General features: G+C 44.9%; 1 protein-coding gene across 2 annotated transcripts in view; it reads right to left on the minus strand.

Annotated features, from left to right (window-relative positions):
* Nucleotides 1-358: 358 nt before the first annotated feature.
* NUP93 (nucleoporin 93) overlaps nucleotides 359-26,230 on the minus strand; it is a 99,007-nt gene continuing 73,135 nt past the window's right edge. The window contains exons 6-23 of one of the 2 annotated variants that reach the window (XM_079117881.1): nucleotides 21,687-21,761; nucleotides 19,267-19,356; nucleotides 17,504-17,643; nucleotides 13,600-13,732; nucleotides 12,154-12,311; nucleotides 10,969-11,134; nucleotides 10,600-10,693; nucleotides 9,637-9,828; nucleotides 8,964-9,090; nucleotides 8,776-8,848; nucleotides 8,454-8,498; nucleotides 6,812-6,928; nucleotides 5,966-6,084; nucleotides 5,101-5,218; nucleotides 4,584-4,667; nucleotides 3,122-3,250; nucleotides 949-1,032; nucleotides 359-626 (exon numbers count right to left, since the gene is read on the minus strand). In XM_079117881.1, coding sequence (XP_078974007.1) covers nucleotides 516-626; nucleotides 949-1,032; nucleotides 3,122-3,250; nucleotides 4,584-4,667; nucleotides 5,101-5,218; nucleotides 5,966-6,084; nucleotides 6,812-6,928; nucleotides 8,454-8,498; nucleotides 8,776-8,848; nucleotides 8,964-9,090; nucleotides 9,637-9,828; nucleotides 10,600-10,693; nucleotides 10,969-11,134; nucleotides 12,154-12,311; nucleotides 13,600-13,732; nucleotides 17,504-17,643; nucleotides 19,267-19,356; nucleotides 21,687-21,761 — 2,055 coding nt within the window. In that variant the 3' untranslated portion in view covers nucleotides 359-515. The remainder of the gene's footprint in view (nucleotides 627-948; nucleotides 1,033-3,121; nucleotides 3,251-4,583; nucleotides 4,668-5,100; nucleotides 5,219-5,965; nucleotides 6,085-6,811; nucleotides 6,929-8,453; nucleotides 8,499-8,775; nucleotides 8,849-8,963; nucleotides 9,091-9,636; nucleotides 9,829-10,599; nucleotides 10,694-10,968; nucleotides 11,135-12,153; nucleotides 12,312-13,599; nucleotides 13,733-17,503; nucleotides 17,644-19,266; nucleotides 19,357-21,686; nucleotides 21,762-26,230) is intronic. The other variant, XM_079117882.1, reaches the window with a different exon arrangement.

The following is a 26,230-nucleotide window of genomic DNA, read 5'->3' on the forward strand; positions in this document are numbered from 1 at the left end:
TTTCAAGGCACACTCAAGAAGTGGGAGGACAAACAGTGCTTGGCACATCATGCACAAATCTCAGATCATCTAAGCCTAAGGTTGGCTTTCACACTCACATAGAAACATGAAGATGAACTGCAACCCCACTAGATGGAATATCGTATCTAAAGAAAAGCAACTCCTGAACCTTTGTCTCCTTGCTCTTTTGGGGTGAATTTTTTTAATCATTTGAGGTCAATTTATAGACACCTAAATAGCCACTCATTCTCTGGCTCAAGAACTAGTGACAGCATTTTCCTCCAATAGACAAATAAAAATTTAAACAAAATTTCAAAGGAAAAAAACCCAATGAAAATAAAAGAATGTTGAAAAAAAATACAAATCAAAGAAATTTATTGGTGTTGACAAAAATACATAATACAAAAAACAAAACAAAACAACACAACAGAAACAAAACCAGAAACTCCACCCCAGTGGACCCATGTGCCTAATGTACCAGCAGTGTCCAATCCCAGAAGCCCCAAGCACGGCACTTAATTCATGAGGACCTCCATCTGCACCAGCCTTGCATTGGTGTCCCCAGACGTCCGGTAGGGTATCATTCCAGCAAAGGTAATCAGGGCTCGGGCTTGACTTCGGAGTTGCTGAGAGAAAGGGGAGCAAGAACAGGAAACTGGTCAACGCTCAAGACAAGATACTGACTGAGAACCACCTCATGTTCTTCCATTCTCTACCCTGTGCTACCAAGGATGGAGCCCAGTGGGCAGATGACAGTTTCACCAGCTACTGTCAGATTCCTCCAGCATGGTGCAGGGTTAGCAAAGCTTCTTCACTGGGCCCTGGTTCCATGGGGTATGAAGGACTTCTGTTAAGCAAAAGGCTGATGGGTCTGCCAGGAAAGCCACCTCGCCCACCACACATGACTAATTTCTGACACAGCCCTGAGCTTCAAAACTGCCTGCTCACGTTTTCTGAGCCTCTCTGCCTCCTGGATGGGTTCTGTCCATCTGCCTCTACAAGGGTTGAGCTTCTGAGGCCCCCATGAGGCACCTGCAACACCAGAGGCGAGGGCTGTGACTGACGGCAGCCCCAATTCCCCTCCTTCTCCCCCTGTCCTTCCTCTCGTTCCTTCCCTTTCTCCCTCTTGACATGTGCATAGCCCTCCATTCCCAGGCAACAATACTACCGAATTCCTGGACAATTCTAGGAGGGAAAAAGGGGTCCCTATAAATTTAAACTCAGGTGTTTTCAAAACAGAAAAAAAGTCAACTTTCACTCCCCTTCCCAAGTGATAAATTATTGAATACAGAGTAAAGAAACTCAGGAGAACAGCTTCAGATGATTGCTGCCAAACCAAAATGTAGGGCCTCAGGTTGCCCCATGCTGCGGTGTGCTGGACACTCATCAGTAAGAAATGAAACTGGATCTAGACCAAACAGGGAGAGTCTACAAACACCTTTTGGGATCAATAACAAAACTTTGAAGAAAAATGAGAGTCTTCCTAGACTAACTTAAGGACCATTTTAGAAAATTGAAAGGCAAATGCTTTTTACCTAATATGTGACACAAATTGGCAATTGTATGTTCTTCTTAATGTCCTAATAAATCTTACTTTGTGATGAGAAAACTCACTGATTTCCTTTAAAAGTCAGTAAAAGTGTGTGTGATATTGTGCCTGATTTGGTTCCCTTAAATGAGCTCTAGGGGTGGTGTTCAGGCAAAAGGACCAACCCCATGCTAGACGGCATTTCATTTCACACCAGGAAACCCCTTGGGCTGGCAGCTTTGATATATAACCTTCTCCTCAATCCCACCCACCCTTCCCTTTCAGAAAGAAAAAGGAGAATGGCGGGCAGCAGGAAAATAGAATGGTTCTGCTCAAGGCGTATGAAAACCAAGTGCCTAAAAAGAGCCTGAACCCAACATAGAAGGTGCTGCAGAGACAGCTCCCTTCAGAAGAGAGCCATGGCTGCTAGGTGCAGCTCCTGTCTGTAGGCAGGTCCTCCCTGACCTGCGAGCAGCTGAGAGCACCAGGAAATGCCCACCATTTCAATACCCGCATCCACAGACGTCCCTGCGCTGGGTCCTTTCATCATAAATACAGATTCCTGCCAAAGGGCACACACAGTGAGCTCACCGCTGTATGCCCAGAAGCGGGTTCTCATCTGCCCAAGGGCAGCTGGCAGGCCAGTGATGCCTCTGTACTCTCACGGACCTGCTGACCACTTCTGTGGGTCATCTCGGAGCACAGTTACCAACATTCCTAAATTTCTACCAGCATCATCACTCACAGAAGTTCTGTCAAGGACAGGGCCTGCGAGGGTTGTAGTGGAAAGAGTCACAGACATCCCTGGAGGCAAAAGCAGGCTTGCTAAAATCAGGTTTAGCTCGTGGACACTGTCTCTTCAAACATTAAGTAGGAAAGTTAAGGGAAAGAGAATTTTAAAAAACATCAACTGATTTTATGGCTTAACGGCATTAATCACCACTGCTTTTTTGCTAAATCAACTGGACAATAGATGCTGTGTGAGTCCCAGTGTTCTATCTCCCCCGACTCTACTGGCGGTCCCACAGGTGACAGAAAGGGCCCAGGTTCATATGTCAGACAGACCCAGTTTCCAGACATGGCCCCTGCTTCTACCTACCACCTGTGGGGCCCACAGGACAAGCAAGTTGCTTCTCAACTCCAGGCCTGTTTCCTGATCTAAGATGGGCTAATAATGCTGTCCTAGGCATCTCCCTTGAGTCACTGTGAGACTCACAAGAGAAGAGAAGCAAGGGTTTGCATTAAATTAACATGTTGAAAAAAAATAAAGTACTGTTTTGATGAAAGTGCTTACCAATGAGCTGAGACTTACAAAATGACCTTATGACTTAAAATGAGCAGAAAATCCTGTGGAACCAACTATAAATCAGCATTCTGTTTTCAAAGGTGATATTTATAGACCTAGTTTTTTTCTTGTTTTTTTTTTTTAAATTTAAGCTTGAGAAGAGCAGCAATCCTCCTGACTCTACCAGATCTACCCAGATGCCAGGTTGTAAGGGAAAAACACAGATTAGGGTTTCCTAAGAGTGCAACGGCTTTCCAAACCAGAAAGGTGGCTCTCAGCAACGTTTCTCACGAACGCTGGGATCTTACAGAGTCACGGTCCTCGATGACTCGCTGGGGCCTGGATGCCGAGGATGGACTGGTCCCCTTAAGTCTCTTAAACTGTGTGAACAAGATGTTCATGGTGGCAAGAAGAACTTCTGAGAGGTTGTGCCTGATCTATGCAGAGAGAAACACATGGAGTAAGGAAAAAGAACCAGCAGCAAGTGGAGGGGGGTGGCTGCACTGCCTGTCACACCACATCCCACAGCATCCAGTAAGGAGCTGCAGTCACCCAAACTGCTGACGGTACTGGAGTGTCAACTCAGAAGGTCAGGTGATCGCTCTTCCTGCTCCCCTCTCTATGATCCTCTTGGCAGGGGTATCAAGACAAAAGCATGCTGACGACCTGTGGCCAGGATGTAGGCTTGGACTGGCCGCACAGTGATTACCAAAGGCAGCTGATTTGTATATCCACAGGTCAGGCTGCACACACTAGTTCTCCTCAGTCCCCACCACTCAGTCTCAGACTCACTTAGCAGCCTCCACTGCACATGCATAGCCCTACCAGAGTCATGGGAACATCTATGCAGCAGGCCCTAGTCACTATTTTAGTCATTATTGCAGTGAACAATGTGTCTAGGAGAAGGCAAGAAATAACAGAGAAACACGAGGCCAAAGCTAGAATCCACAGCAGGAGGAAGGGGCAGCTGGCAAGGGGCAAGACCTAATTCTATGCCATAGTAGCCTTGCCCTCCTGTGCAGATGCTGGCTTCCTTCTTTCTCTAAAACAGAAACTTTCTCTCGCTCTCTCTCTCTCTCTCTTTCATTTAATAAGAGGAAAGCTGTTTTAGGAGAAACTATTTTAAAGTAAAACATCACCAGTGACATCCCAGGACCAGGTGGTGCTGGAGTCTACTCCGTGCTTGAGAGAAAAGCCTTACCTGGACTGCACACAGAAATGATCATGGGGGATCCAGACCACAGCCCCCACCAGGGAAAGTGGACTCTGGGTGGGGTAGGGCCTGCACAAGAATGGTTACCCCAGTGTGTAGCCCAGCAAGCACCCCAGGGCCAGACAGTGACAAAATTCTGCACAGAGACATTAACTCTGGGGCTCTGGGGGTGACAAGTTAGTCCACTGGTCATGCACTTGCTTTTCTGGACAAGGTATTTCTGGGAAGGGAAGGATGGCAGCAAATCATGACATGTTTCATGCATCCAACAGAAATACTTCAAGATCAGAGTTGAGCATTAAAACACACTCTAGTATAAGTGGACCATAAAAAAATGAAACCAGACCTCACAGGATCAACCAGAAACCTGTTCCTCCCAAGAATATGTTCCATTTACTCAAAGAAAAACTAGGCTATCTGAAACTGAACCTATTCTGGAAAACTCAGTTTGGATGGTTACTGGAACTGGAACTCTTAGTTACCAGCTACATGTTTAAAAAGCTTCCAGTGGAAGCGAGGAGAAGAGACTTCTATGACTCAGAAAGAAAAGGACTTACTTCATCGCTGAAATTTCTGAACGCAGCTACTCTCTCTTCCACGCTTTCCTGATTCAGGGGCACCAGCTTCAAGCGATCAATTATCTGTTTAAAACAAACAGTCACCAGCTTCATATGATACAGCATCACAGTCCCTTCATCTTCCTAAATAAAACTGTCAGCAAAGACCATGTTCAAAGGGCTTTTTCAAAGAAAACGCTACTCCCCTTCATACACACAAAAGCTTTGATTCTAACGTGCTGACTAATTTGATTCTCACTTTCTGCCGTGATTTTAAAATTCAGAGGTTAACTTTGAGAAACCTCTTTTCATATTAAAGGGAGAAAGCAAAAAGGAGAAAACAACAACAAAAAAGCAATGCAGGAATTCCCTTCAGGCCCCAGGACCACACTTGCCACTCTTCATTTAACAGGCATACTGGTGACATTTTCTTTGTTTTAAATGAATCCCAGGAGGCGATCTGAATTTTCAAGGGCATGCATCAACCTGTACTTCAAACACCCCTCTTGAAACTCACATCAAAGGCTCTGTCAATGTGACCGTTGTGATACTCATCAAAAAAGGTGATCAAGTCCAACAAAAGGTAGAATGTGGAGTCCACAAATTTATTTGCACTTATTCCCTGAGTCCTGTACCTGAAAGAAAAAAGGGGCTGGATCTTCATGTAATGCGCATGGTGGGCAGCACTTCAAATGCTCTGGCGCCTCTTGAACTCGGCGGGTGAGGGGCGAGGAGTGGGACAGTGCTGAACAGGAGGGGCCAGGCTCTGAGAGCACGCACTTGGTACAAATCCACTTACAAATATTTTGCATGAAGCAAAACAGCCGCAACCATCATCCTGGCATCCAATACTCTAGTGAGGGAGGGAGGTACCGATGAGCAAAAGCCCAGTGGCCAAGGCTAGGGGTTATTTGCAAAGTGGAAGTATATCATTTGCCAAAGAATGTTCTTTTGTGTTACCCAGGAAAGCATCCCAAATCCATTATTCTCTGTAAAAGGCACAAAAAGTAACATCCTTTGCCTCAGTAGGGAGTTAATCAGCTGACGTCTGATAACTCAGTGAACTGACAGGATTCTACAACACTGGCCACGAGAATTCCCTTCTATCCACCTTAGCTCAGTTCCCAAATGCCTTTGAAATGGCTAGTAAAGGTCTAAGTAACAGCATGCAAGGAGCAGAATGCCTAGAATCAAACCCAGCTGCAGGAGTGAACGCTGACACACCCTCCCTGTGGCAAAAATGTCAAGTCTGACAACACCAAGAGTTAGGATATGGGAAGTGCTGGTGGCAGGGTGAGCAGAGCACCCAGAGCTGTGTGCTGCGACTGCCTAGTAGAGCCAAACATGCACTGGGCGGCACGAAGGCTCAGCAGGGGCCTTACCGCTCAGCAATGGAGAGCGCCATGTTCTTCAGCCGTTCCTTGTTGGACTGGGGGGCACTGATCTGAGGAACGACAGGGCTCAGCAGTTTGTTCATCAGCTCCAGCACCTTGTCAGCATTCTGTTCAAGATTTTTAAATTTAGGAAACAATCAATAAAAAGGAAAAGTGACATGACCAAGACAAAGAGGGAACTTCCTGGGGTGATGGTCCTGCCTTGACGTGGGCCGTGGCCACAGAGGTCCGGAGCTATAGAAAACGCACTCAGCTGTATACTTAATAGCGTGCACTTTTCTAGATCACAGTCATACCTCGACCTAAACATTTTTTTAAATTAATAAAACATGAATCATAACCTTTTTTGCCTATTTTTCTCTGACAACAGGAGAGAATGTGATGTTTCTTAGGACATCTCAATTCTCATCAGTCATGTTACCCAGGGGATGATTCCAGTTCTCTTGAAAGGGCCAAGCTGTGCCATTGCTCTCTGGCACACACTGGTCACCAGTGTGTCTGGGGCTCTGGAGGGTAAGCATGAGGGCACGTCTGTCAGCAGCTTCACCTGCAAACATGAGGGCTGCTTGTGCTGCTGCCAAGTGAGATGACGGCACACTGCCTGCAGGACACCCTCTGACATGTGGCTCTGGTTTGGCCAGAAATACTTCATGGGCAGAAGTAACTGTGTACACTGGGAATTTCGCCTCGACTGGCCTATTACCTGTCTCAGGGGTAGGAGGAGATGCTTCAGCTGGGGAGCACTACCATGGAGATGCTGAAATGGTAATCCATTTAATGCCAAAAGGCCAACATATCTATCAAGTGCAGAAAAAGGAAAGGGGCACATTTTACCTTGGCAAGGTCATAGAGCTTTGCTGCTTCTTCAAACAGTCCTTTATTTTCTGCCACGGAAGCAACTTTGTTGATAATAGGCTTTGTGTCACTAGTAAACTTATCTATGACTCCAGGCTGACAAGAGAAATTATGGAGGGGGAAGAAGAGAGAGATGGGTGCACACAGCTATTATTTTAAACACAGAGAAGCAAAAAGGAGTCAAGAAAAAATACTTTCTTTAACTAGAAATGCTTGCCCTGAGCAATGCCTGTGTTTCTTCGGCTAGACCCTGACTTTCTTGAAGATATAAGGTCCTATTAAAATTATGGAAGGGATTAAGAAAACATACAAAAAGAAGCAGACTCAATGGAGGCACAGAACAGTCAGCAATAAGACTTCCATGCTTTTTGACTTCCAAAATAACCCAGGGAGTAGGTGAAATTATCAATGACTTTAAATTTGCTGATGAGCAGGAACTAGAGAGAAAAATCAGGACGCTTGGAAAATATTTGAAAGATTTTGGGTTTGCTTTCTAAGACAGATGGCAAAAGGAACTCAGTGCTGAAAAATGCATAGCATGAAGTGTCAGGACATTTAAGAAAACAAAATTACTATCACCACTCAAGAGCAACCAAATGGTTAGTAGAGTATGGGAGAGGCCTCAGGAGCCAGGCAGAGGGAAAACAGACTGTGCCTTCTAATCTCCATCAGTGCTGAACCAAGTTGGGGTAACCTGCCCACTCACTTTGGAGGCAGCACAGGAAATCAGTAAAGATGAGCTCTGAGGTCAAAAGGACCAGGTTCAAACTGCAACTGGGAATCTTGAGGAAGGTAATTAACTGCTCTCATCTCCATTTCTTCACTTGGAAAACAGATAATAATGGCTCCCACCTTGTTGGGTTACTGTGTCAATTAAATAAGAAACTATATGCAAAGCATCAGCACAGGGCCTGGCAGCCATCCCTGCCCAAAAAGCAGTGGGTGGTGGCGATATGCTGTCATCATCGGCACACCTGGCCTCTCTCCTGAGGTGGACGGTGTGAGCCCATCTCGAGATTTCCAGGCCAACACACCTGTTTTTATGAACAAAGAAAGTGAGTCCCTCAGGGGCAAAGGACATTCCTGAGGTCACAGGGGAGTTAGGCCTGACCTCTGACAACAGGGCCTCTGCCCCTCGTTTTGCTAGGACACCCGATGGGTAGATGAGTCTCAAGGAAACAGCTGAGGTCCCAGGAGTAGCTGCATTTCTAGGGTTGGGGTAGTGTTCTGAGACCCCAGATGTTGCCTTTTCAGGGAAGTCAAGTGCACTTTCTAACTTTTCCATCTGGGGAGAGTAGGTAGAATAATCCTTTCCTTTTTCATTGTGTTTTCTGAGCCAAGAATGGTTAAGAATGCAGCCTTCTCAGCTCAGAAACAGCAGGCATGAACAGACAGGCATTCTGAACACACTAGAAAAGCTATCTAATCACACATTTACACATTTTAAGGAAAGATATAAATGTGTAAAACCAAGGTCATCAGTTAGATCTATGATTCTCATTCTGTTTTTTTTTTTTTTATACTAAGCAACTTCAGATCTGCATCATCAGTACTTGGAGCCTTGGACATTTATAAATCCCCAACGACAGTCGACGTTTCTTCAAGGACGTGTCTGACCCACCTTTCTACTTCCGTCATTCTCTAGTTTCCCAAGTATCATATCGAACTGTGAAGGAAAAAACGCTTACTCAATTTACCAGACAAGGATACAAATGTAATACACAATTCTTTGGAGACAAAGAGGGGGAAAAATGGGGGCGACAGGGAATCTTACACAAGGAAACAGTGAGAGCGGAATCAGTATTTTCATTATTAGAAACCAAAGAAAACAGACTCCTTCCCCAGGCCACACCAACCACAAAACGTGGAAGGAGACCTGCGGCATCACTAGGAGAGGACTTGGGAACTGAGAACTGGGCCAGGAGGGAAAAGGGTCAACATACCTCTCGACTTTCGATCACCAGTTCACTCACACAGCGCAAAAACATGTTTTCTCCTTGACTATCTTTCTCCTCCCTGTAGAGGGACAGGAGCAACTCAGGGTCTGATGTGGCCCCACAGCCCCCAGTAGGTATGCTCCGAATGGCAGAGCGCAACACTAGCTGAGGTAAAGGGTTAAAAGTAAACTTACCTGAGGAAGTAAAAGTACTGGAGGGCTTCCCTCGGGTCTGTGGACTCAAACTTCCTGGTATAAAGCATGAGTAGTCGCACAAAGTTTAGCCGTCGCATGCAAGGAGGGTCACCAGGCTCATGGCTGACTGTACCATGGGGGACAGAAGAGGGAGCACCGAATGGGAGACAACAGGGACACTACTCCTCTGACCCACACCACTAAGCAGCTATGGAAGCTCCATCCCTAGGCTCAGATCATCAATTCCTGCCACCCAGCACCCCCCCCCCCCCCCAATTACACTTTACACAGTCCCTCCACCACCCTGTCTGCAACTTCTCTCCTTGGACAGAGTGCCACATAGCGGTGCACAGAAGACTGGCTGGCTGGGGTTTCCAAGGTCATCACAGTCAGAGCCCTAATGGGAACCAGACTCCAGGGGCTACTATGCCTGCACCATTCTCCAGGCAATTAGACTAGCTGTGAAGCCAGTACTCTGCCCAGCACTTCCTATATTTAGCACTCTGGGGAATACTAATGTGCGAAGAAAGCAAAGACCCAATCCTAATCATCTCTTTGCTCTAAAAAGATTGATAACATCTGCCCAAAGACTCGGTGGTGATTCCTTGGCCACTAACACAGATAGGGGTGAAGTGTAGTGGTCACGTCACTGTCCTCAGTCACGAATACTCACGGAGCTGAGCACTCTGTCCTGAGGATTTTAAAAGCAGCTTCAGCTCAAACAGCACCAGGGCCACATGGACAGCATGACAACGCAGTCGCTCCATACGAAAGAGAAAGGCAATGGCGGCTTCAAACTGTGCTGTCAGGAACAGTACTTGGAAGTACAGGAAGGGCTGCTGGTTCACTGTAAAGTGGGACTCGCCTAGGGGCGGGGAATAAAGCCCACTCAGAGAAGCTGCCAATGGCAGCCCAAGCCCAGGCAGCATCCCTGGGTGCCTTCTGTCCTTCCTGGGTGGGAAGAAAGCATCAGCATGTGCCTGAATTAATAGAGGGGACTCTGGACACAGTGAACTGCCATGTGAAACGTGACCCAATCCCTCCACCTTCTCTGGACCTCACAACAGACTGGCAAGCAGGGTTGGGTTGTAAAATTGCATTAGGTGGGAGAGAAACAGTTAAAGATCTTAGTGCAGCTACAAAGGGAATGTTACCTCCTATACCCTGATGACAGTCACTCAATTCAGAGAAAAAGAAAGGTTTCAAAGAAGCTCCAGTTCACTATATTCACAGAGGTCTGAATTCAACAACTACTGGCCACTATTTGGGATCTTCCATCCTTTTCCTCCCAGATTTTTAAACAATGAGGAGAAAAAAAAAAAAAAAACAAAAAAAACAAAAAACAAAAACGAGAGAAAGACATTGCTCTCTTCTTTGTGCTCACTGACAAGATCTATGAGGAAGCAGTAGCTAGGTCCTCTTCATGTCTCTCCCTAAGCAAATGTCCACCAGAACAGTTTGAAGAATTAAGAGGGAACAGTTTACTGCTTATGACCAATAAGTCAGACACAGTTTTAGGACCACATGGCCTCTACTTAAATTTGGATCAATTTCAAGACAGAGATCAAAGATGAAGGCAACCAAGTAGCTGCCTTCAGTGGACAAGGAGAGGAGGTGGCCGTGCCCGAGAGCTTACCATAGTCTTCCAACAGCTGTTTCTGGAACTGGGAGAGAGTGAGCCTGTCCTGTGGGGAGCTGGTGCCATCGTCATCAAAACACACTTGGTTCAACTAAACCGTCAAAAGAAACTCGTTAGTGCACCACACCTTGGCCAGGCACATGGGAGCAGCTGCTCAGGAGCCGTACCCAACGCTGTGAGCTGGAGGCTACATTAAAGACCGCGGTTATCAGCAGGGAGTTATGATATTTCAAAAATGGACCCTGGAGACAAGAAATCCATGCGTCCTGATCACCTCACCATTATCAAGCAGGTAAAAATCTGTGAATGGAACTGGAGAGGAGGAAAGGGGCGAAGCCCTGCTCAGGTGAGGGAAGCACTGCTGACCTTCAGCCACAGGTAGTCCTCAGTTTTGTCCGCCACTTCACTCTGGTTGTCAGTGACGTCACATCTGCCGATGATGCAGTACACGGCCCGCTTGTAGGGGTCTGTGTTGTTCCTGAGGGCTCTGCGGTAATGAAGCCGGAGCTTGTTTTCCGTAGTTGGGGACAATCTAAAGACATAAGGGAACAGACGGATGCACTGGTGAAGATGCCGCAAGGCAAGTGAAAGTGCCCACCTCCCAGAGGCTGCACGCTGCTCTAGCCTGACTTCCCCTCAGGCTCTGCGTCCCCCTGCCTGCCAGCCCTCTAGTCGCTAAGGCCTTCAGGGGCAGGTCACAAGTGCTGGTGAACCAGCGCTCCACTCCACCCACAGCAGCTCTCGAGCGTGAGGGACAGAGTGAGTCCTTCCCTCAACGGTCTCAGCCCCCTGAACTCCCACCCCCTCACTCATGGGGAGTCGACTCCCAAATGAACTCTTGCACACAAATCCTTGCCTCGGGGCCTCCATCAGAGGGAACCCCAAGACGTCAAGCCTACTTTAATAGGAGCGAGGCAAGGACTTGCACTGTGAGACATGGCACTATTAACACTGCCCTCATGTGTCACAGTCAGCTGGAGTGACCACCACTATTTCTTCTATACACAGACACATAAACTGGGCTTGAGTATGAGCTTGTGTCCAATTACCTGAGCAAAATGCAGAGGAAAACTAATGCCTGCTAGTTCCTTAATGCCAGAACTTTTTTAAAAAGCTTATTAATTTAACATCATATTTCAAGATCATAAACTTTTTTAATTATAGCTTTTGAGTTATCAAGTATATGACGACATATTTCTGCATCAGGCTGACCAAGAAAGCGCTGTGTATAACACAGAAAAGTCCATTTTATCAAGCATCCTAACTCGCCGTGGGTGTTTATTCAAAGGCGAATCACAGGCCCAAGCACAGTCCTTCACTCACTGCAACAGAACACTCCCCAACATGGACGTGTGCACGTCGAGGCAGCCATGTTAGAACAGACTTTCCCTCACTGTTTCCAGTATTCCCAAGAGTTCTACCCACTTTCTAAGCTCCTTTCTTCCCCAAGTAGAAATTTACTTTAAGCATGTGAAGGAAAAGGGAACCGTGTCAGTGAAGGCCATCCCTGGATTCCATGGGGCTTCTTGATGGCCACCGCACTCTGCGTACCTTCTGTCCTTGCTGTTCATGTACTCCTGGAACCAGGTCTTAAACTCTCCCAGCTGGTGCTGGGCTCGATTCACCACCTGTGAAGCAGCAAGCAGGTCTCCACAGCGCATGCAGTAATAAATCAATGCCCAGACAGGATGGCCTTCCACCTCTCCATCCTAAAAGGAAAGACAGCACTCAAGGTGAACAAACCAAAGCTAACTGACTGCCTTCTGTGTGCCAATGCCCAGCTGAGTCCCTCTTGTGGGCCAACTCATTTGATTTTCACAGCCAACCCATGAGGTAAGAATCATTAACAGTCTCTTCCTCCCCTTTTCACACAAAAAAACAGGCAGAGGAGGCTGAGTAATTTGTCCAGGGTAAGAAGGAAGTGGCAGTGTGGCTCTGGAGCCTGTCCTCTGAAGTGCACTTGCCCCTGATCTAAAGCCAGTCCTGTTTTCTCCAAGGAATCCCAGCAGCTGGCAGTCATCAGATGCCATTATTCCGAGGTTACTCACAGACACGCACTCCAACTATCCCCACAAAGCAAAGGCTAAACACATCACTGACCAATAACTGACCATCATTATCTACTTGAGTTTATAAAATCTCAACCACGAGCCATTTGTTCCTCCTTTATTCAAGTGCTGAGCATCTTGGCGTCACACACTTCAGGGCACAGGAATCCAAGGCAGCTCTGTCCCCACTCCCCCAGCATTGCAGCTGCTTTGCCCACATCTGCACAGCAGGCCTATGCTCACCCACCCCTGCTTTTCCCCATCTGCTTTGGAGAGGTGGACTTCCTACCTCCTATCTCAGTCCCTTCTCCCTTCCCCTAGCAACATCTTTCCATGTTTCCAGCATCGTGTCTCTTGTCCACTTAAACCCCTCTGTGGGCCAAGTCCAAAGTGCTTATCAGTGTGTACCCAGGCCTTCTCCAGCCGGCTGACCTTGTTGAGCCCTGCCTTGTGCCCACACTCCAGGTGCTCTTTGCTCTCCACCTGAACAGCCTTTTTGAGGCCTTGGGCGGGGGAACACCCATTCTCTAAGAGCAAGTGTGACCTCCACTTCTTTTACAAAGCCAGCCTCCTCTATGCCCCCCAGTTTAGGGCTGTTCTCTCAGCTGGATGGTGAGCTCTGAAGGGTTATTTCAGAAACCATATCTAACTCCATCCTTCCAACTATTTTAGCCAAAAACTTCAGAAGTCATCTCTGACTTGCCCCTCACACCCATATCGAAGTTCCTCTAAGAGTCCCCACAGCTCAATTTCAAAGCACGTCCAGAACCTGATACCATCTTCTCCCGCTCCTCCACCCTGGACTCCACACAACCAGCATCCCAGGAGCCTCTCAGCTTCCATCCTCAACTCTCTGGTCCTTTCTCCACGCACACATAACCTCGTTTTAACTATAAACACCTAAGAGTGATTGCTCTAGGAAGTTGCTCGCCACAGAAGTTGTTAGTACCTGAAGTCCAGGTAAGGGAGCTGGAAGTTTAATGTTCAGGAAACTTCGCACCAACTGGTAAGTCCCAGGCACGCCACCCAGCTGGGCCTGATGCAAATTTCCAAACACGGTCACAAGTGTGTAATTCTTATAACTGGAAAATGTAAAAGGGAAAACCAGGGGAGGTTGAAAATACACATTACACACAATTATGTCCACACCCATGATGTTAAGTTTGTGATTCTACAGAGCAGGGCCTGGATTTCAAACCCAACACAGAAGAAGAAACAGTATGTTTTTCGTGAAATAAAATATCACTGTTATGGTTTGGATGTGAGGTATTCCCCAAAAGCTCATGTGTGAGACAGTGCAAGGGTTCAGAGGAGAAATGATTGGGGTGTGAGAATGTTAACCCAATCAATGAATTAATCCCCTGATAGGGATTAACTGAGTGGTAACTGAAGTGGTAGGTTGTGGCCAGAGGAGGTGGGAATTAGGGTGTGGCTTTGGAGTACACATTTATATCTGGCAAGCAGAGTCTCTCTCTCTGCTTCCTGATCACCGCCATGTGAGCTGCTTCCCTCTGCCACACCCTCCTGCCATGATGTTCAGGTTCACCTTGAGCCCCGAGGAATGGAGCCAGCCTTCTATGGACTAAGACCTCTAAAACCATGAGCCCTCAAATAAACCTTTCCTCCTCTATAGTTGTGCTGGTCAGGTCTTTTAGTTGCAGCAGTGAAAGAGTTGACTGAAACAATCACTATAAAGAGTGCTCATCATGGCAGATACTCAGAAGAATCCTGGAGGAACACAACTGTGGGCCTCAAATGCTTCAAGGCTGACGTGCAGAGTGACCGCTCCATTCATGGCCTGGCACTCCAGGGGGTTCTCCTTAAACTTTCTATTTGAACTAGGACATTTTCCTATTTAACCTCAACATCATGACACCAAGAAATTTCCATTAACAAACTAGTAGTAGTATCCAAATACGACCTATATTCAAGTCTTAATGTCCTTAACAGTTTGCTTTCTTTTAAAATCCAGATTCTATTAGATGAAATACATGGCAACTAGTTGTCACGTCACTTTCATCTCCCTTGCCCTAGCATAATTCTACCTCCTGTTCTGTCTTTCTTGACACTGATCATTTTTAAAGAACCCAGGCCAGCTGTCTGGTAGAATGTCCCACACAAAGCTCACAAAGCTGCATCATTTCTTTGTGATCTACTCAGGTTCAAGTTTTTTGCCATTGACCCTACATGGGTCTCACAATGAGCCTCTACGTTGATTCTTAGTTACTTGGTTTCCAGAGGTTGTCCACCAGATCTGTCCACTACGATTTAATATTATCCCCTCTGTAATTAGTAAGTCTGTGGGGAAATACTTGAGAGGTCATGTGACTCTTCTAAATTCACCAACAATCTTTCACCCACTGGTTTTAGTTTCCGTGGCAGTCCTTGCTGAACCACTCAGGACATCGGTGATTGCAAAATGATAATTTTCTACACTCCCTTTTATTTGCTAGCATCCTTCTTAAAATCTTCTATACTATTTTTAAGTGCTTCCATACCAAGATGAAATGGTCTAAGTTACTGATATTCTAATATATGGTTTTAATATAATTTTTTAAAACTTTCTAAATATGTTCTTATCCAAAACAAAACAGACTGACTCAAAAGGTCATGTATTCCACAAGCACAAAGATGCTCAACCCCAGGTTAAACACAAACTAGAAAGAGGAATAAGGAAAGGGAGAGGAAGATATTCTAAAGGTGAATTACAGAAAACAGACTAAGTGGAATTTGATGCAGATATCAAAAATGATACTGATAAGAATTAAAAATCAAACTATAAAAATCATATACTGTAAACATTTGTATCATAACTGTAAAAAATAAAATCAAACAAAATACTCATATATCAAAACAGGGGACAAAGAAAATATAACAAGGTAACAGGAGCTTCTGGATGTAAGGTAGAGGACCTCCTCTCTTTTTTCAGGTCTTCTTTTTGGTATCTCAAAATTTCTAAAAGAATCATGTATTGTTTTTATAAAGATAAAGAAACACAATTTAATTTAACAAATGTAATCAGTTCCCCGCCACTAGAAGTATTTAAAAGCAGAGGTTAGATAAGAGAATAAAGAGCCCTATAGCAGCTGGAACAAACAAATGCTCACCATGGTCTCTTCCAACTTAAATTAAGACGACTCATGTGCTGGTAAGTTGAACAAAGCAGCTAAATTCCTAGAGGACTAAGGAATATATATCCTGCCTCAAACCTGGGACTGTGGCAGGGAAGAGGTGGATCAAGCCCATATTTTCTCAACATTTTTGGCCTGATACGTAAAAAATTATTTGGGACTGGGTCTACTCATTTGAAATACTATAGGTATACTGTCAGCAGAAAAGCAACAACAAAAACACTTTAAAACTGAGTATAATTATTCTAGAATATCCCATTTACAAAAAGGTGATAATGAATCCTTCAAAAGGATGCCATCAGAGAGCAATGCCATACTAGAGTGAAAGAGAAAATAATGTCACGACAATTTTGGGTAGGATACTCCAAAATAGCTCTGAGAAGTGCTGTTGAGGGAATTAGGGGAACGAGATAATTTTTAAAACAAAATGAAATAATAAAATGATCAGTAATAAAATGGATGGTTTACCAGAGATAAAAAACAAAGACATGCAGTCTGGCTCCCTTGTTCAAGTAGAGCACCAAGTGAAGGATTAGGTTGACTGAGAAAGAACAGTCAAGAGCAATGTATATTTACATCCCTTTAAAAAAAATTCCTTACGTTTTTACAAGGTGTAAAAAATCATGGCTCATATTTTGTTGAGTTGTAATGAATAAACACTATTTATGCATTAGGTTTTATGGCTGAAAATCAAATATACCCAAAATAATCACAAAAATTTAGCTAAAGTCTCATGAATTATTTTATAAACCCTTTCTGCCTAGGCGAGAGGAATAAAAGACCATTTGGAGTTTCAGATCTTTCTTAACCAGGAAATGGAAGCTAGCAAATGTACATCTAATGCTGTTTGTTCGAATCTGTTCTCTGCACACCAACTCTGAATCACCTCAGTTACATATAAGGAAATCTGACTTCCTAATGAAGCATGATTCTGTTGACAAAGGGAAACACACAAGGCTGCAGGCAGATGCAGAGGTTCAGTGCAAAGGCTGCAGCTTAGCAAGATATTCAACTGGGCTCTCTCTCTTGTACCAACAGGCAGAGGCCCAGTGCCTTGTCTCTGAAATAAAGAGAGTCTATTGCACACTCATGACAACCCCTGCTGGCCCATTCAGAGCAGAAGGAGAGTCCACAGGGAGAGATGAATGGCATGGGCCCCACTAATGAAGGGGACAATGCTGAGGGCACAAGGGCACAGCCACAAACCCCTCAGTAGTCACCTCTGATTGGTGAGGAAGTGGCAAAGAAACCCAGGGACAAATCACAGGCATCAGCATCTAGGAAAGACCCAGATTGACGAGTAGAGCTGGGGAGAAAGCAAGGTTACAGGGCCCTTCTTACGGCTTCACAGTGGTAACACCGCCTGGACTAAACGTTAAAATGCTGAGGAAACAGAAGAACCTACGGAGTGATGGCTGAACCACATCAGGAAGCAATCAAGATCTAAGGCATTCCAGCCTAATAATTGTGAGGACTCTGTGTTAAGGGACAGAGAGCAGAACAGAGAGAGAAATCTAACAGCGCTCCCACCCACATGATCTTCCATGTGTGATTTTATGCCACTGCAGGAACAGTCCTGCTTCTAACAACAGGATTGTCCCTCAGCCCTGCTCACGGTTTCAGTTACAGGGGCCACAGGACAGCTGGTCCAAAGATTACAAGACCCGAGGAAGAGCTAACTTCGGGGAGCTGAACATGGCCCCACTGTGCTCTGGCTCTTACCTCTGCTCGAGGTACCCCAAAGCCTGCCTGACGAACTCCATGCGCACTTCCACGCTGCTTCGGCTCTTCAGGGCGTCCGTCGCTGGTGCCAACAACACATCTGTCATTTGTTTTACCATGGTCCACATGTCAGAAATGCTCTGGGTGTAAATGAGACTGTGTGTGATAATGCTGCAGGGCTGGCGAAATTATTTGGCTCTCACAGAGCTCTGACCTCAACGACAAGCAAGCTGAGGGGAAGTTAATGTCTTCTGTCTGAGACCCTCAGGCTCAAGCAAAGTGCAGAAGATGCACCGCTGCTCTGCCAGCAGCCCCAGTTCTATCCACCTGAGCACCCCCATCCCTTCCCTGATCTGGCTTTCACATCAATTACCACTCCAGGCCTGATACAACCACCTACATAATTAACGCCATAAAAGTAAAAAGAACACTGGATCTCAGTGGGTTCTCCCTTAAGAGAGAGTGAATGCACTTATAATCACCCAGAGTTCTAAGAGTTTAAATTCCAGGGCTGCATTTTAGTCCTTACAAGGTTATTTGAGTTTCTTAAGGCTTAAAACAAGAGTTTAAATAATACAGGTTTAGTCCTCCCAGAGACTCTCCAGGGGCCACCGCTCTTACCCATTGCGTGGAGCATCTTGGCCTCCATTTTCCTTCCCACTCACTCCCTTCCAGAGCTCCTCCCAGGAAGGAGCAGGCATTCTTTGTGCTACCATCACACAGTGGGTTCCCCAGTCCTCCTGGCTATAAATCTCTCCTTAAAAATGTCTTCCCTTAGTCTCTGGTAATAGTCTAAAGAATACAGGTCTGGCTGGAGAAACACAGGCTTACACTTTTTCAAAGCAAGAGGCAAAAGTCTGTTTTCATGGTCTTCCTTAATTAAGTAAAATATCCAGCCAAATGTGACTTGTTCTAATAAGCAGTGGGGTGACTGGCGAGCTCCTGCTTTCTTCTCTAGATGTATCTGTGTTGCCTTATATTTTACTATTAAAAAAAAAAAAAAGTTATTTCTGAAAACAACTCTGCATATGGCTGCTTACCTCCATGACATCTTTCCCTCCTAGTACCTAGCAACCAACCCGCTTCTCTGGTGTTATCTGTTTGTTTTTGCAGTACTAGGGATTGAAGGCAGTGCTCTACCACTTAGTTACATTCCTAGTCCTTTTAGTTTCTATTCTGAGACAAGGTCTTGCTATGCTGCCCAGGCTGATCTTGAACTTGTGATCCTCATGGCTTCACTTCTTTGTTTTTTAATTTTTCCCCTAGAGGAGAAAACTGGCTAGGAATAAGAGTGGAGGGAGAATAAAAATTGGGGGTAGGAGGTCAGAGAGGAATGGAATGAGGGACATAGGAAAAATGCTCAGCCACCTGAGTCAAGTTCAAAGAGCTGGCAGGTGTTAAAGACTACATCACCTTTATGATTCAGCTCTCCTTAAAGGGCCCCAATAGTTTGTCTGAGGAGGTAAAGTGGTGAGTGGAGAGTCAGATGGACAGAACTTGAAAGCAATGACAGCTTGAGGAGAACTCTTGCAACCATTAATTGACATTGCTGTGTTTTATGAAGATGCATTTAAAATTAAAAAAATCATTATTAAAAAAAAAAAAAACACACACACTCTAAAATTTAACACTCTGAAGAGCAGTTAAATTTTACTCCATGGAACAGAGTGTCTCTTGAGTGCACTTCAGCCAAGTCAGCAAAATGCTAATCCCCTTTGAATATGGTCCCCCACCTTTCGACACAGATTAGCTGTGGTCACTACCTTATCATCCATCTCTGCGACGGAAGCACAGAGGTCCACAAGGTTAGGCTGCAGGTGGCCACTGACAATCTTCTCATTATAGATATAAATCTGAAATGATGGAAAGCAAAGTCAATGGCACAGTTTCTATTTTCATTTCTTTTTAAAACTTCCTGAAGCAGCTCTGAAGCCAGCAAACAGAAGTTTCCATAGACCTTCCCTTCCTCACCGTGGCCACACTAGCCAGCTACCTAGCAGTTCTATACCTTGGTTGTAGGCAACACACTAAGACTAACTGCTATCCCAGCCTTCCAAACACCTGAAGAACGGGAGTAAGGTGGTCCTGGGGACAGGCAGGTAGCAAGGTCCAAGGAAGAAGATGGGCAGACAGGACAATGGAAAGGTTTTGGCTGCTGCTTCCTAGAAGTCAGAGTCTTGGTAAAATCCTGGCCTAAGGACTGAAGAATGGTCCCAGGTCCAGGTCCATGGACTGAGTAAGGAATATCAGGTTGCATCCCACCACACGTTAGAACAGCACACTTGGAATATCCATTTCTCCTGGGAAAAATCTGCTACCTAAGTAAAATTTTCTCAAAAAAAAAAAAGAATGAACAAAAAAATAAAACTGTGACGTTTAAGGTATAAGGAAGCTACTGGTACTTCGGATTTTATTTTCATAGCACTAAAATAATGATGGTGAAAACTAGTAACTTCTGTTCTTGTGGACCACTTCACTTTGTATTATAAGTCACTGTTCTACCAAGGACTGAGAACACTGATGTCAGACAAAATGATCCTGAGGAACCTGAGTCTCCTCTGATTTAAATTGGAGGACAACAATGCCATTTAGCTTCTGTTATAAAGATTAAATAAAATGGATTAAACTATAAGGTATGTTTATTCACTCAATTATCACTGATTAGGGGTTTTCCGTTTGCAAGGTACTATGTCCAACATGGGATCTAAAGAGTCCTTCTCCATGGGAGGGGAGAGCCATGTAAACAGATATTTGACATCTTGGTGTTCTAAGTGCTAGAAAAGGTTACACTGTAGGAAGTTTTAGTCTTTGCAGATATAGAAGATATATAGTTTCTCTCCTTGGAAGCTTATAATTTCATTAGGTCTGAATTCCTGGAGGTGGTCGTGGCAATGGACAGGTTCAGCCATGTAATGAAGGTAAAATTTAAAGGATGTCAATGTACAGGGGGAATAAGAAAAAGAGAGATCTAAAGATTGGAGCAGAAAGAAAGAAATGATGGATGGTGGTAAAACATGGATTTGGAAGAAAGGGGAACCCATCTGTGGGAAGCTGATAAAGCTTCAGCTGCCTGCAGTTTTAAATAACCATGGCACATTAAAGGAGAGAGACTTCTTACAAAGCATTTCAGAAATGTCTTTCAATGAGGGGAAAAAGAAGGATTTCTGGTAATGCCATAAGCCTACCAGGTATTCAGTTAATGTAGAACTCCAGTGACTGACTAATTGGCAACTGAAACCAGAGACCTCTGTCAAAGAGCACAGGGTAAGAGTCTCTGTGGCCCCTCGCTGCCTTCCATAGCTGTTACCTGTAAGTTTTTGCCTCTAACCCCCACTCCAGGTTGGAGGGAATGAAGAAGGGAAGGAAGAAAGGAAATAATGCTGAGGGCTACCAGTGGCACCAATGTATTCCCCCACAAGTCATGGGAGTTGGAAATGCCTGAACAGGTGTCCCTTGGCTACTAGTGGTGCAAGATGATCTTAAGGGCGGTGGAAGCCCATCACCTTCAATTCAAGAAACAGGAATGTTTCCCCTTTCTGATACTTTATGTACGAAAGTGGCAAATTATAATAAAACACACAGTTGGCTGGCAATGCTTTATTTAAAAAGTCAACCGTAGGTATGCCTGTCCTCAGGACAGCTTCAGTCCAGTGGTGAGTCTGTGCTTACCATGAAGCAGCTGGATCTATACCCTTACTACTGCATGGTCATGAGCAGCAATGAGAAGCAAGATCCCTAATATATCAGGTGCTTCCGCAAGATGATAATGATACTAAGTAGCTCAGTACACTATGCTTACCAAGGCAGAGAGACATTTCTCTCAGCAAGGGGTGAAAGAAGGATCTCTGATCATACTACGGGCTCACCAGGTAACTCAGTTAATACTGAACTCCATTTGCTACGCAGGGTAGTTTCTCAAGGCTTTACTGTACACAGAGCCACTGCCAACAGTGCAAAATGGGATGCCTGGTCAGACTTCAATCTCCCCACATCAAATCTGAGTCATTCAATTACCCTGTTTGATAGAATTTTCCAGTGGCCTATATGGTGAAATATTAACCAGTGCTCTACATGAAAACCCAACTTGCTTTTAGGGTTTGACTTTCACATGAAGTTATCGTTCCCTTTGACTCCCAGAGGCTCATGTGCATTTTCTGGGTTAAGTCCTGGAGAGCATGCTCACCTGCCGGGCGTAGGCCATCTCAATGCTATCCAGAGAGCTCCGGCCAGGGGGCCCCACATCACTGATGTAACTGGGCTGTAGATAAAGACATATCCAGAGCTGGTTAAGAACAGTACTCAATCATGTGAAGAAATAAAAATCACATAAACAGATCTCTGTCCATAAAGCTGTGAGGAGCCTATTTCCTAGTTAAAACTTCCTCAAAATGATGGCTTTAGGGTTTCAACAGAACACAGTTCTCTTACCATGGACACATGGCAAGAGAGTGGGCATGGGACTGGGTGGATAAATGTAAAGGGAGGCCAGATAAGCCCTACTGAGGCCTCGGGGACTATTTCTGGAAGGATGCACCTTCTGATATTCAGTCTGCCCCAATCCCCGCCACCACCTCGTCTTCGCATCAGTGAGGTCACACTTCTGTCAGTGGGCCTCCTGTCTCCATGCGTCATCTCCAGCGGCTGAGGGAATAGACTCCACAGGGTCACAACACCAGGTTCAGATTCTCTAATCTCAAGTCCACACTAAAACAATACCTGCCGATTAATTTTCTGTATCTGAAGATGTGAAGCCAGTCTTAGCTGGGCATCATTCATTCATTCACACATCAAATACACGCAAAGTGCCAGATGCACTGTATGTATTCACCCTCAGATGGATGGAAAGGAGCCAGCCCTCAGAGCCTGCCCCCCAGAGCCTACTGTCTGATGGAGGAGTTATAGATATGCATTAGTCTTTTCTAAAGAAAGACTAAAGCTCATCTTTAGCTAAGCTGACTTCTTACTAAAAACAAATATGGATTTAGGTACATTCTCCAATTTTTAATACATTAGCCTGTACTATACTATAGCAGAGATCAAATTCTTTGTCTCATTTAAAAAAAAAAAAACAATTAATGCTCTATTCTCTAAAATCCAAATCAAAGCAGTTTAAAGTAAGCTTCCTAGGAAGCCAACAGATGACAGCCACATTTCCCCACGTCATGAGAGCTGATAAAAGCAGTACTAGAGTGGGTACGACTGGAGTAGGCTAGAGAGAAGCAAGGCAGGGGCAGAAAGGTGGATTTTAAACCCTCTGTTCTAGAGAATGAACACTGGACTGTCAAGGACTTCTGGGTTCCAGGAAGGCTGCTTCACTCCCTGGCTTTGAGGCCCTGAAGCCTCAGGTTCCCATCAGTCAAATGAAGGGGCTGTCCTAGATGACCTTGAGAGTCTGCCTCAGCTCTGACCTCCAGCAATCACTGGTATTAGAAGAGCATAAACAGTTTACTGATCTTGGTAGATGCTGTGGCTGGCTGACCCAGGGACATTCCTAACCCTACTCCTCACCCCTCTCCCTGCTGCCTTTCAGGCCGGCAAACAGAGTCGATCAGGGTCTAACAACCGATTCTTGGTAAGGGGATGATGTACAGCATTTACTGGTTTCTGGAGTATAATTTATTCCCACTGTGGCAGGTTTCACATCACCCAAGGAGGTATCTACTAGATTGCAACTCTGGAAATGTAACTGTTGGCCCACAGAGGTGACGCCTACACATCACTGAAAGTACCTTTTTCCTAGCCTCTACTACAGGTAGGGATGGTCATGCACTCTAGTTCTAACCAACGAGAAGGAAACACAAGTGTGCAAACAGCCTCTGCTTTTCTTGATAAAGAGGGGGAAAGAACCCAGGATGACCTTTCAGTTTTCCTTCTTTCAACCTTGAATACAGATTTGATGTCTACAGCTATGGCAGCCATCTTGTGAGCTGAGAGTAAGTAGACATACGAGGGACAGTGGCATACAAAGACAATAACAAGCACTTCGTTAATCCAGCACTCACTGTGCCAAGCACCGTCTGTACTAAACTTCCATGTATTAACCCCACAGCCCTATGAAATAGATATGATTTTACAGACGAAGACAAAAAAGCACAAGTTCACTCCAGTAGGAGGCAGGGGAGCCAAGGTCTGAACCCACAGTCTGGCACTCTGAACTCTTCAGCACTCCTCTGTCCTGCCCACCAGAGCAGCAGGGGCAAATTCCCCAGGACCACCACTGCAGGGCAAGAAACAGTGGTTAGAAACCCTGACTCCACTACTTACTAGCTATGTGACCTTGAGCATATTGCTTCTTTTAAGTCTCAGGTTCTTTAGCTATAAAATGGAGGTAGAAATGGTACCTACCCCATAGGTTCCCAATGAAGATTAAATTGGGAGAATAATAATAGTTATTTCTGGTATCCATGGAGGACTGGTTCTAGAACTTACTGCAGACACCAAATCTACAGATTCTCGAGTCTTTTAAATAAAATGGCACAATGTTTACCTGTAACCTATGCATATCCTCCTATATACTCTAAATCATGTCTAGATTACTTGCATTTCCCAATACAATGTACATGCTATGTGCACAGCCATATTGTATTATTTAGGGAATAATGACAAGACAAATATCTACATGTGTTCAGTACAGCATAATTTTTTTCCTGGTTATTTTTGATGTGCGGCTGGTTGAATCCACTGATGGAACCCATAGATGTTAATGGCCAACTGTGCTTACTCACAGTACTGTTGTGAGGAATAAGTCGAACAAACTCAGCACAGGGCCCAACCCATGGCAAACAAATGCTAGCTGTTGTCATTTTATAAACAAAAAACAAGCAACCATAATGAACACGTGAACAAAACATCTGATATGGCTAAGTATGGACACTGCAGAATCGCCACCTAAAAGACTTTTTTTTTTTTTTTTTTTTTTTTTTAACTTGTGCTGGCTAGAAAATCTCATCCAATTTTTCTACAATGAACACACACTCCTTGATGGAAGAGACCCCCCACCAGCACACAGTCTACTTCTACACTAATTCTGAGTGTCTCCATAACACCGCATTGAGGGTGTTCTGTAAGATGGCCACCTCCCAGAACCAAGGTAAAGCTGAAGGTCCACAGTCCTTTCAAAGAACAGAGCAGCATGCCTGTTAAGTCCAGCAACAGGAGGAAAAGCAGAACAGGATGAAGGCATTTCTGCAAGCACACAGTTGGTTCAGCTATCTCAAACAGCCTTGAGAAAAATTTCTAGTACTAAAGACCTAATTTTTAAAATTATCCATTTAAAAAGTAGTTGGTTTCAGCCTTTGAATTTCCATGTAAATTAATTTTGCCTAATGCTCTTGTTTTCAAAAGTACTTCTCCTTCAGCTGCCCTTGGTCAAGCTGCTATTTTACCACACATCAAGTCAATTTCCATCAACAAGATGCGTACGTGAACATTCCTGAGCAAAGGACCTGGCAAATGGCGTGATTCCACACCTGGGACTGCCCGAGGGCTGGGAAGAGTGGGTGCCAGTATGCTGTGTGGGACAGCATTCCAAAAGGCTCCGGCCGCTGGGTTTTTCTGCACCAGGGCTTGACAGAGCCACAGCAGGGTATGGCTGTGGCCAGAGGACAGCAGGTAGGATAGGGCAGCAGGAGTAGACAATAGGAACAGGGAATCAGAGACAGAAAGGCAGTAAAGACAGGAAAGCAGGGCCAAATAAAAAAGAGGACTCACCAGGAGCCTGGAGAGATGTAGAGAAATAGTAGTCTCACAGAGACAGACTCGGAAAGGCCTTCTCAGAGTACATGGTGTTCCCAAAACAGCCATTCTAGGACAGGAATGTGACAGAAGAGCACTGCAAACTTTTATTTATCACCTATTATTGTACAAAATGTATCCAGGGATGCATAACATTCTTCCCATGGAGGGCACACTGCCGTTTGGCAGCAGAGTGTAAGGAGTGTTCTTAGCAAGACAAACATGGAGGAAAGGACAAGATGGTACCACAGAAGGAAGGGAGTTTAACTTCCAAGTGGGAAATTATGTAAGCCAAATGGATCTAAGTGATTAATTTACCATATCTGGTTATAAAAGCCCAATGCTATTGGAAAAAAAACAACTAGGGACTAGAAAGCCAGGGTTCTAAATGCAACACAAATAATGCCAGTGTGACCTTGCTCTCCGTGGACAAAATGAGTAGAATGTTTGAGCCATCACAACAAAACACTATTATAACCACTAATGAACAACAGCCCCACACAAAGCTTAAGAGAAAGCTCTAAAAGAAGTAAAACAAAACCAATGCCAAGTTGTACAACCCAATATATCCAATGGTACCATTTGTGGTTGATAAGTGGTAAGATGGACATTCCTACAAACATGCACATGAGGACCAGAGAGGGGCCTGGAAGGATGTGCACCTCTAATGGAGGTGGTCTGGATGAAGGTGGGTGAGAGCGGCAGTTTTCCCAAGTGCATCTACACCCCTCTACCATCCAGTGGTGCACAAGATCAGGTGTTCGTGTGATACATTGTGACAATCTGGCAAATTGGGATTTTTTTTTTTTTCTTTAATCTTCTTTGTAAAAGAGTAGCAGAATACTTCTGTTCTTGAAATTCTGCTCAACTCCCAACATGAGAACCAGGTCCACACCCTAGAAAATCACCAGAGACATAAAATATAGCCTAGAATCATCTAGTCTGGCTTTTCAAATTCAAATTCTTGGCAGTGTATATTTTACTATATTTCAT

Source organism: Sciurus vulgaris (genome assembly GCF_902686455.1).
Source record: "Sciurus vulgaris genome assembly, chromosome: 17".
Lineage (NCBI taxonomy): Eukaryota > Metazoa > Chordata > Mammalia > Rodentia > Sciuridae > Sciurus > Sciurus vulgaris.